General features: G+C 41.8%; 1 protein-coding gene across 1 annotated transcript; it reads left to right on the top strand.

The window, feature by feature from the left end:
- The first annotated feature begins 3,511 nt into the window (after window positions 1–3,511).
- On the top strand, window positions 3,512–10,070 carry LOC146392667 (uncharacterized). Its single transcript, XM_084951767.1, has 2 exons — window positions 3,512–6,376; window positions 6,655–10,070. Exon 2 carries the CDS (start codon window positions 6,855–6,857, stop codon window positions 10,068–10,070), a length of 3,216 nt encoding a protein of 1,071 aa, XP_084807893.1. The 5' UTR covers window positions 3,512–6,376; window positions 6,655–6,854.
- The last annotated feature ends 1,706 nt before the right edge of the window (window positions 10,071–11,776 follow it).

Below are 11,776 nucleotides of genomic sequence, written 5' to 3'. Positions count from 1 at the left end.
AGCGCAGTCAAAGCATTATATCTAGCAACCTTCCAGCTTGTTTAATCACTACATATGTATCAAAACAATCATATCTGCAGACATGTTAAGCTTCTTTTCAGTAATAATCTTATTCCTGAAAATGTATGGGATTTGGTGACATGATGAAGCATTAACATCACACAGTTACACATCTGCTCAACACTTCGCCGCTCTTAAAAGCTGATTTTAATTTAGCTCAGTTTTGCCCTGAAAAGGCCTTTGCAACTCAACAACTCAAACAAAGCCCTTTCATCTTGTATATTGTTGCTTCTCATTTTCTTGAAGGCATCAGTTCAAAGATTATGAAACTGTGTTCATCTACAGTCACTGCGTGAAGGGTATGAAAAGGCAAAGAGATTCAACCCTTTGTTTTCTGATGAAACGTTTTCCCTCAGAGCTGAGTATCCTGTTTTCCTCCAGTGTTCACTTTACCAAACAAGACGTAAAGAAGAGTGAATCTGACATAGAAAAGTGCCAGGATCTTTAACTGTGGCTCATCTGTGCCTCAGCAAACAGCCAGAGTGGGCTTGAACAGAGGACAAGCACCATTGGCTACCTAACTACCTGTAAGCCAATCACACAGTCACTTTACTATGACACAGTGGATGCACATAAGAGCAGTAAATCTGGCTCCAAATATCCAAAGATACGACACTCAGTGAAATCCAGCATAATTTGCATTTCCTTTTTCTTCCCCAACAAGACACAGCAAGCTTTATGTTTCATACTCTGGGCCAGCAGATGTACTTGACAATTAACATGTGAAAATGGAGCACACCACAAAACACACCTCAAAATAGAACAAGGCTTTGTTTACTTCTATAAATAATTTGGTTTATTATTCACTCGGGAGACAAATGGGCATATTCCCCATTATCATAAAGTCACATTGTGCTATGTAATCTAATGAGTAAATGGTCCTCTTTCTCTCTTCACATCTTTCTCCTATATTGGTGTAATACTGTTGTAATTATGCATAGCCATTAGCTCAAAGTGACCTAAGCAAATCTGGAAAATCCATCCGTGTTAGACGTAGTATTGTTAGTGCATGAAATTGTTATGCGATGAATGGACAAAGGGAGCACGATGTCATGCCAAAAAAGTAAAAATTGTTAAATCTAATCTAAACCATAAATTATAACCTACTTATATCCTAATTTCCTTCAGGATTAATAAAGTATTCTGATTCTGATAACCATAATTTTTGAGGCTGTTTTTCCTCCTCTTGGCCCCACTTGTCAGTGATTTTTTCTTATTATGATCATCTCAGGCATAGAGCAAGATTTAATCTTCTGTTTTTGCTGGTTGCTGGGTTCAGAAGACAGTTGGAAAGTGGCCTTTAAAGACTAGAGCTGAAAGATGTTATTTCAGACAATGAACTACAGGGTTGCACAATCACCTAATATAAGAGAAATGTATATTATGATTTTAGTGTCCCCAAACAACTTCAGGTTCAAAACCTAAGTTCACAAGGAAATAACACATTTAGACATTCACATGTATAAACTGTAGAAAATATATGGAGTAAACAGTAAAAAATGAGCCCCTTAAACTCCAACTTTAGTCTTATGCACAAAATGAAACTGAAAACAGAAACAGCTAGTTTTCAACCAGTAATACATTTAAATAGAAATTAGGATTAAACAAGTAAAGCACAGGACCTACATTTGATTCAGATTTGTCTATACTATGTAATAGGGAATCATAATTATAATTATGATTAAAAGAAAATTAATTAAAAGAAATCATTTATTTGAGGTCCTGCTACCATCTAATTTGTCTGTAATCAATGTACCAACAGATAAAGAGGTTTGTAGAATTTGGTTTCAGTTGTGTGAGATGTAAACATTGTATGAATATTGGTAGGAAAACAATTAATTTAAATATATATCATCAATGTGTTTTAAAAGGTGGAAATCAACTTGCATTGTTGTCAAAGATATGAAGGTATAAAAATAGTTGATCACAAATTCAGAGCAGTAAAGAACAGATCAAAATGTAATTTACTGAATAAAATGGTGAAGATGGTTATACAGGGAGTGCAGAATTATTAGGCAAGTTGTATTTTTGAGGAATAATTTTATTATTGAACAACAACCATGTTCTCAATGAACCCACAAAACTCATTAATATCAAAGCTGAATGTTTTTGGAAGTAGTTTTTAGTTTGTTTTTAGTTTTAGCTATTTTAGGGGGATATCTGTGTGTGCGGGTGACTATTACTGTGCATAATTATTAGGCAACTCAACAAAAAACAAATATATACCCATTTCAATGATTTATTTTTACCAGTGAAACCAATATAACATCTCCACATTCACAAATATACATTTCTGACATTCAAAAACAAAACAAAAACAAATCAGCGACCAATATAGCCACCTTTCTTTGCAAGGACACTCAAAAGCCTGCCATCCATGGATTCTGTCAGTGTTTTGATCTGTTCACCATCAACATTGCGTGCAGCAGCAACCACAGCCTCCCAGACACTGTTCAGAGAGGTGTACTGTTTTCCCTCCTTGTAAATCTCACATTTGATGATGGACCACAGGTTCTCAATGGGGTTCAGATGAGGTGAACAAGGAGGCCATGTCATTAGTTTTTCTTCTTTTATACCCTTTCTTGCCAGCCACGCTGTGGAGTAATTGGACGCGTGTGATGGAGCATTGTCCTGCATGAAAATCATGTTTTTCTTGAAGGATGCAGACTTCTTCCTGTACCACTGCTTGAAGAAGGTGTCTTCCAGAAACTGGCAGTAGGACTGGGAGTTGAGCTTGACTCCATCCTCAACCCGAAAAGGCCCCACAAGCTCATCTTTGATGATACCAGCCCAAACCAGTACTCCACCTCCACCTTGCTGGCGTCTGAGTCGGACTGGAGCTCTCTGCCCTTTACCAATCCAGCCACGGGCCCATCCATCTGGCCCATCAAGACTCACTCTCATTTCATCAGTCCATAAAACCTTAGAAAAATCAGTCTTGAGATATTTCTTGGCCCAGTCTTGACGTTTTAGCTTGTGTGTCTTGTTCAGTGGTGGTTGTCTTTCAGCCTTTCTTACCTTGGCTATGTCTCTGAGTATTGCACACCTTGTGCTTTTGGGCACTCCAGTGATGTTGCAGCTCTGAAATATGGTCAAACTGGTGGCAAGTGGCATCTTGGCAGCTGCACGCTTGACTTTTCTCAGTTCATGGGCAGTTATTTTGCGCCTTGGTTTTTCCACACGCTTCTTGCGACCCTGTTGACTATTTTGAATGAAACGCTTGATTGTTCGATGATCACGCTTCAGAAGCTTTGCAATTTTGAGACTGCTGCATCCCTCTGCAAGATATCTCACTATTTTTGACTTTTCTGAGCCTGTCAAGTCCTTCTTTTGACCCATTTTGCCAAAGGAAAGGACGTTGCCTAATAATTATGCACACCTGATATACGGTGTTGATGTCATTAGACCACACCCCTTCTCATTACAGAGATGCACATCACCTAATATGCTTAATTGGTAGTAGGCTTTCGAGCCTATACAGCTTGGAGTAAGACAACATGCATGTAGAGGATGGTGTGGACAAAATACTCATTTGCCTAATAATTCTGCACTCCCTGTAGAAACTAAGGTGGTGGAAATGAACAGCAGTCTTAAGCTAGTAGGTGGATTGTGAAGATCTTTAGATGCTTTCTTTTCTCAGTGGCAGGCAGCAAAAAACATGGATGTTGCAGGGGAGATGGAGAACAAGTCAAGTACAGCAAGTAGATTTATTCATAAGCTGATCAACAAAACAACAGAAAGTGGCCCAATGATGTCCAAGGAGCAGTTTTAAAAAATTATGTTAATGTATAAAGAGCTGTAGTTCTAAAACTGATTCACAAGGAGTTTCCATCTCTGAGATTTTATATTTTCTGCCTTTGAAAGCTAGTTTACTTACTATGCCCAGGTCAAAAGGAGTTAAAATAATTGTGCTGATCCATTGGTTTTAAAGTGAACATATTCCACGTACTACTGTTAATTCTTGCAGCCATATCCTACTAAGGACTAAATGCGACATTCAGAGAAATACCTCCTTGAGTTTATCTTTCATTATTCCATGTTTTTTTTTTTCAAATATTCATTACCATGTAGACTATGGACACTGTGAGAACTGGAAAAAGTGGTGAAATTTTGACTTGATGGTGGGTCTGGAGGTAAAGTGATTCGGGTGCAGTGTCTGGGAGATATGATGTATTCAACAATTCACTGACTGACTCACTGATGCTCGCATGAAGCCGTTAAAATTTCAGCACTTCAATTAAATACTCATGCTACTGAAAAATACAGTCTAGACAAAGCACCAGGTACTAACAGTCTCTCAACTAAGGCTGAAGTTCAGCTGCATCACAATGAAAACGTGCTTTTTTTTTTTCCACAGAGAAAACAAATGAATTCTTCCTGAAATAGACATGAGGCAGTAGAAGAATTAAGCCGGCATCTAGAGTTGTGACAAAGGGGCAAAGCAAAACAACACAAAGTGCTAACGCTGCTACAGATCAAACCTTGATCAGCCTTTGACACCCTTGCATAAAGAACCGAGGATAGGAAAGAAAATCAAGGTGTTTGCTTGCATCATTGACAATGACATATATTTTGATTGAACTGTCTAAAATGATTGCAAGATCTGCTCTAATCAGGTCACAGTGGTCTTGACTCGTCTACCATGACAGTTTCTGCATGCATGTATTCGAGTATGCACATTTACTGTACATGCATCTTTTCATGCTGGGGCACAGGCCTCCTTTTCTAACCCAGTTGTGTCTGGATGATTTATTCAGTGACAAGTACAGTCCCTGTGAAGATTGGCCTGTAATGATATGTCATTTCCGTGGAGGAGTTAAGGGAGGAGAGGAGAAGAAAGGAGAGGAGAAATAAGTAGAAAAAAGGGGCAAAACAAACATTTTGTCAGGGTAGGTTTTTTTTTTTTTCACCCCGTCTTATCCTGACTTGATTAGCACTCTGTTCACTCTTTCTGTCATTCCACTTTAGCGTCTCCAGCTAGGGTAAATTAGAAAAATAAGAGGAAACGTCAATGAAAAACAAGCCACACACTAATGCAATCAGACACACCAAAACTTACTCTCCATCCCTCTCTGAGTCACACTGGCATACACACATACACACAAGTGGTTTCAGCAGCAGCAAGAACAGCAAGTACAAGGTCCAGTTTTAAATGGACTTTTCTTTTCAAGGTTCTGGCACAATGTCATCAAATAAAACGTGAAATGGTTTCGTGAGTAATGTGAATATATGAATGCATGTCTCAGAATAGCCACAAAAATAATTAGCCATTATATTGGTCTTCCACTCCACCTTCTGGGGAAACTGACTTATTTAAGAAGTCCACTTTCATTTACAACACAAAACATAATCACTCCAAGAATATTTTCTTAATGCATTTAAGATAAATCTGATGTGGAAGATGAAACACTGACACTGTTTAAAATGATTAAAGTAAATTCTTTTTCATTGCTGAAAGTGGTGATAACATGCCAACAAAGCTGACGGGTGTAAGATGAAAGATGATGGAAGACGATGGGGCTGATATTGTAACTACATCAATAAACAGATAAGTAGTATGTAAGAGAATAACTATGCAGTACAGTCCTGTAGAAATACCCACACTGAATGAATACTTTCCCAGTTTAGGTGTAATTTACCATCGAATGCAAGCAACTGTGATGTTGCATTTTATGACGTGCAGAGCTGTACTTCGCTTGAGTAGTTATTTTTCTGACTACCTTTTACTTTTACTCCCCATACTTTTAAACAAAGATCGGTAGTTTCTACTCTTTACATTTTCAGAAAAGGCTCGTTACTTTTGCTTTAATGGATTTAGAGGAAGTTATTATTTCGTCATTGCGAGCCTCCAAACATCAAGCCTAACTATGCCTAAACAGGAACACATGAAGGGCAGTCCTGTTCGTTTATCGCCTAAGGTTAAAAGTGGGAAGGAGTGTTTTTGTTGTTGTTTTGTTTGCCACAACACCGGAACGACTGCAGATGTTCATAAGTGACGGTTGCGGTACTTCAGCATCTAGCCCTAAAGAGCATAAAGGCAGCGACTTTTTTTTTTTTTAGTATTGTTCTCTTTTCAATATGTTCATATGCTAATGACACAAATAAGTGTAAAGTGTATTTCTATTGTTATACATCGGAAAATTGTGAATCTTTTATTTTGACATCTGGATAGACAGGAAGGCTTTTATTTTGACATGTCCATAGACAGGAAGCAGGAAATGCAGAGAACAGTGGGAAAAGCATGGCTACACCTTTGTAATCATTCATGTGGAATCCAAAGCAATCCTTCAAAGGAGTCCTTCAGAAAGCAATAGTCGTAAGTTCTGTCGGTTCTTTGTATATTAAGCAATTAATAATAGGGTGTTTTGAGACATTATTTTGTACCTTCTTTGCAGTGCAGTTATAGGGTGTAGCTTCTGAGCTAATGATACAAGTGTACGCTCACCCACTACCTGCTTGTTTTTCTTTGTAGTAATATCAGTTTGCATATCTACAGTATACTTATTTCATAGTCTCCTGTGTAAGTGCCTGAATATATTTACCTGCTGATTATATGACAGTCCATTAAGAGTTTTGTATTATGTGTTTTTCTAGTTTCACTCCAGTTCAATGATGTCAGTGCAAGATGATTGCTATGTTTGGAGTCATTAAAGGAGCAAGTACGCTCACCTTCCTGGCTCTTGAAAAGGAGTTTGGCTGGCTGTTTATCTATGTTCACACTCAGGGAGTTTAACACATAGAGAGAACAGTACAGTGAAAGACTATATTTGTCAGAGGGATTCTCCAGCATAGTTATGGATGCCAAAATGGACGACAAAGTGTCATCGGTCTCCAGCTCCAAGCGCACCTCGTCTTCAAAGCATTCAGTAGCCAGCGCCGCTGCAAAAGCCAGAGCTATCGCTGAACCTGCACGCACCAGGGCCACATTTGCACAAAGGGAGCTCGAAATAAAAAAACAAAAGGCCAAGTTGGATTTAGAAAAGGCTACTCTTGAGGCAGATCTAGAAGCACTGGAACTTGAAAAAGCAGCTGCCGTTGCTGTTGCTGAGGTTTTAGAAGCAGCAGCAGCCATAGACTGTGATGATATACACAGCAACAGGAGTGGCATCTCACCTTTGTCCATAAAACAGCAAACCGAGGCATACCTCGAAGATCAAGCTCGAATCAGTTTTAAACCTGCCATAGATTCTCAAGCCACACTGAGTCCCATCTATGTTAAGAAAGCATCGCTGTCAACAAAACAAGAACTCCCAGAATCCAACGTAGAATATCACACTTTATCCACAAACCCTGGTTACTCACAGCTAAGTGAGCATCAGCCAACTACAGGACAGCAGTCATTCTCGCCTCAGTCCACTCCATTGAGCCCTCGCTATTTTTGTAAGGCATCTTCAGAACGCAGTCCACACATAAGGCATTCAGATACTTCTCAAAGGATCAGCATACAGCAAAACTCTCAGACTCCATCTACAGGCATGTTAGACTTTGCAAAGTATCTGGCACGCAGGGAATTAGTAACCACAGGTCTCACTAAATTTGATGATCAGCCAGAAGGCTACAGAGCTTGGCAGTCATCCTTCCTCAGCACCATTCAGGATTTGGAGCTGACAGCCAGTGAAGAGTTAGATCTACTAGTAAAATGGCTTGGCAAGGAATCATCAGAACATGTAAAAAGGATCCGTGCTGCTCATATCACTAACCCTGAAGCTGCGCTTAATTTGTCATGGTTGAGACTTCAAGAATGTTATGCAACCCCAGAAGTGATAGAGTGTGCTCTCTTTAAGCGACTGGACTGCTTCCCTCGCATCACGTTGAAAGAAAACATAAAACTAAGGGAATTGAGTGACCTACTGATGGAGCTTTTGGCAGCCAAGGAAGATGGTTATCTACCAGGTCTTAGTTACTTGGATACTCCAAGAGGCATTAACCCCATTGTCGAAAAGCTGCCAGTGAACCTGCAAGAGAAATGGCTCTCCGCTGGTTCAAGGTATAAAGAACAGCATAGGGTATGCTTTCCCCCATTTGCCTTTTTTGTGGATTTTGTCAACAGTGAAGCCAAGGCTAGGAACGATCCCAGTTTTGTTTTGACAAACAGCAGCCGTTATTATAATCGAAATGAAAAACCCATGGCAAATCATGATGGTGGGAGAACTGCCATAGCCGTTCGAAAGACAAATGTGTCTACAGTAGCTAATCCAAGCTCCAGACATAGAGAAGAAACAGATGGGAGAGGCGCAAATGATCTTGCTAAGTACTGTCCACTTCACAACAAACCCCACCCTCTGGAAAAATGTAGGGTCTTTAAAGCGAAACCACTCATGGAATGGAAGAAGTTATTAAAGGACCACAGACGGTGCTTTAGGTGCTGCTCAGTTACTCATGTTGCGAGGGAATGTCACATGAAGCTACAGTGCAATGAATGTGAGAGTGATAAGCACTGCACTGCTCTTCATCCGGAGACTACTCTCCCAGAAGCGTCGCCTCCTGCATCAGTGTCAGATATAGACCAGCGAACCAACTCCACAACAGAGGTAACCTCAAAGCGCACTGAAGTCTGTGGAGTTGGTCTCCTTGAAAGATCTTGCGCTAAGATCTGCCTGGTGCGAATTTTTCCAAAGGGACAACGAGAGCGCTCAGTCAAGATGTATGTCATCCTTGATGACCAGAGCAATCGCTCGCTGGCCAAATCTGAGTTTTTCCAACTCTTTGGGATCAGTAGCAACCTTTCCCCGTACTTGCTGAAGACATGTGCTGGTACTACTGAGATGACAGGGAGAAAGGCAGTCGGTTTCCAGATTGAGGCTTTAGACGGTGAAGTGTGCTTAGACTTACCTCCACTCATTGAATGTAATGACATCATGACCAACAGGTCTGAAATCCCCTCACCAGAGGTTGCGCGTTCCCATGCCCACTTGATGCCCATAGCGCCTTACATTCCTGAGATAGATCCCGAAGCACAGATTTTGATCTTACTGGGAAGAGATCTCATACGTGTGCACAAAGTAAGGCAACAAATTAACGGCCCCCACAATGCTCCCTTTGCCCAGCAGTTGGATTTGGGATGGGTGATAGTTGGGGAAGTTTGCATCAACAGGGCACACAAGCCTACTGTAGCTGTCTATAAGACTAGTGTCCTGCCGAATGGACGTCCATCTTTCATGGTGCCATGTCAGAATGAAATATCTGTGAAAGAAAAGTTGGCGTATGGCGGGGAGCAAAGACCCAATATTTACCCTTGCCTGTCCAGTTATGGCTCCATCAACATGCCTGCTGAGGAAAAACTTGGGGTAAGCGTATTCACAAGACAGACATGTAATAACGAACCGGCTTTGTCGTTTGAAGACGAGAGCTTTCTGAACATCATGCAGAAGGAGTTCTGTCAGAATGAACAAAACAGCTGGGTTGCTCCTCTACCATTCAGGTCGCCCAGACCACGCCTACCAAACAACCGTGCTCAAGCCTTGTCTCGTCTCCACTCTCTGGATCGCACATTGGGCAAAAATCCTAAAATGAAAGAGCAGTTCATTGCGTTCATGAAGAAGCTCTTTGAAAATGGGCACTCTGAGAAGGCACCTTTTCTCCAAGAACATGAAGAATGTTGGTATTTACCCATTTTTGGGGTCTACCACCCCCAAAAACCCGATCAAATACGTGTGGTATTTGACTCAAGCGCACAAGAACGTGGCATTTCTCTTAACGGCATCCTGCTCTCAGGCCCTGACCTAAATAACTCCCTGTTAGGAGTGCTGCTCAGGTTCAGAAAGGACATTGTTGCTGTGACAGCCGACATCCAACAGATGTTCTATGGTTTCATGGTGAGAGAGGACCACAGAAATTATCTAAGATTTCTTTGGCACAAAGATCATGACCTGACAAAGGAAGTAGGGGAATACCGCATGCGCGTGCATGTGTTTGGGAATAGCCCGTCACCTGCAGTCGCTATATATGGACTTCGAAGAGCTTCCCAAGAGGGTGAGCACAAATACGGACCTGACACACGCCAGTTTTAAGTAATCTTCAGCTTCCTCGTGCCTACATACAACAGTCCCTCTCCACTGCCATGTATACTGAACTGTGTGTATTTTCTGACGCCTCAAACTGGGCCATAGGAGCAGTAGCTTACCTGAAAGTCATCACTACAGACGGACAGTGTCGAGTCGGCTTTGTACTTGGGAAAGCCAAGCTAGCTCCTAAACCAGAGCCCACAATCCCTCGCCTGGAACTCTGTGGGGCAGTGCTGGCCATCGAAGTGGCAGAACTAATCCTCAGGGAACTCGATCTTAAACCTGATACTGTGAAGTTTTTCTGTGACAGCAAGGTGGTTCTCGGCTACATCCACAATGATTCTAAACGATTCTATGTGTATGTGCACAATCGTGTTCACCGAATTCGACAGACAACTTCTCCTCAGCAGTGGCACTACGTGCCAACAGATCAGAATCCAGCTGACCTAGCCACCAGATCGGTCCCAGCATCTCGGCTTGGAGAGACTACGTGGTTTACAGGTCCAGATTTTCTTCACAAGCCTCCTGTGGCTGAAACACATGAGCCCTTTGAGCTGGTGGAACCAGATGCAGATGTGGAGGTGAGACCACAGCTGACATCCTGTGCTACCCATATATCCGAGGGTAAGTTGACTTCAAATAGGTTCCAACGCTTCTCCACCTGGAGGTCTTTACTGAGAGCAGTTGCCTTCTTGAGCCACCAGACTCAATCATTCAGTACCAACCCCCCAAATACATGTAGAGGATGGCATATGTGCAACAAACTTCATACTCCAGAAGAACTGGAGGCAGCAAAGCTGACCATACTTAGGTTGGTCCAAAGGGACGCTTATCCAGAAGAGTATGTTGCACTGCAAGAGAATAGAGCAATTTCAAAGACAAGCACAATCCTCAAGCTAGACCCTTTCATGTGCAACGGTCTTTTACGGGTTGGTGGACGTCTGAAACACTTCACTGTTAGTCTTGGAATGAAAAATCCAATCATTCTCCCAAAACAGAATCATGTGACCAAATTGCTAGTGACCCATTACCATGAAAAGATAAAACATCAAGGACGACAGTTTACAGAAGGGGCAATCAGAGCGGAAGGCCTGTGGATTGTTGTTGGCAAAAGGTTGATTAGCTCTGTAATCCATTCCTGTATTGTCTGCCGAAAGCTGAGAGGAAAACTGGAAGTCCAGAAAATGGCCGACCTTCCCCCAGAACGTCTGAGCATGTCTCCTCCCTTTACATATGTAGGGTTGGATGTTTTTGGTCCGTGGGAGGTAATCACCCGAAGAACTCGAGGTGGAGCAGCTCAGAGTAAGCGATGGGCGATCCTTTTCACGTGCATGAGTACCAGGGCTGTGCATATAGAAGTCATTGAGTCCATGGACTCAAGTAGCTGCATCAATGCACTACGCAGACTTTTTGCTTTAAGAGGGCCTGTGAAGCAGCTGAGGTCAGACTGTGGTACAAACTTTGTTGAAGTATGTTCTGAATTAGGAATAAGACAAGATGATCAGAGTCAAGACAAGATCCTGAGATACCTCTACGAACACGGCTGTACATGGGAGTTCAACCCTCCACATGCCTCGCATATGGGAGGTGTGTGGGAGCGCATGATTGGTGTAACCAGGAGGATACTGGACTCCATGTTGTCTCACGGTAAACACAGTTCCCTGACTCATGAAGTGCTCTGTACCTTGATGGCAGAGGTGTCTGCTATAATC

The sequence above is a fragment of the Perissodus microlepis genome, chromosome 2 (genome assembly GCF_051167445.1).
Source record: "Perissodus microlepis isolate ML-2025 ecotype Zambia chromosome 2, ASM5116744v1, whole genome shotgun sequence".
NCBI lineage: Eukaryota > Metazoa > Chordata > Actinopteri > Cichliformes > Cichlidae > Perissodus > Perissodus microlepis.
This window is presented reverse-complemented; position numbering and strand designations above follow the sequence as displayed.

What these genes read in the sequence shown, in the direction of transcription:
- LOC146392667 (XM_084951767.1), top strand. Translation starts at nt 6,855, where the DNA reads ATGGATGCCAAAATGGACGACAAAGTGTCATCGGTCTCCAGCTCCAAG.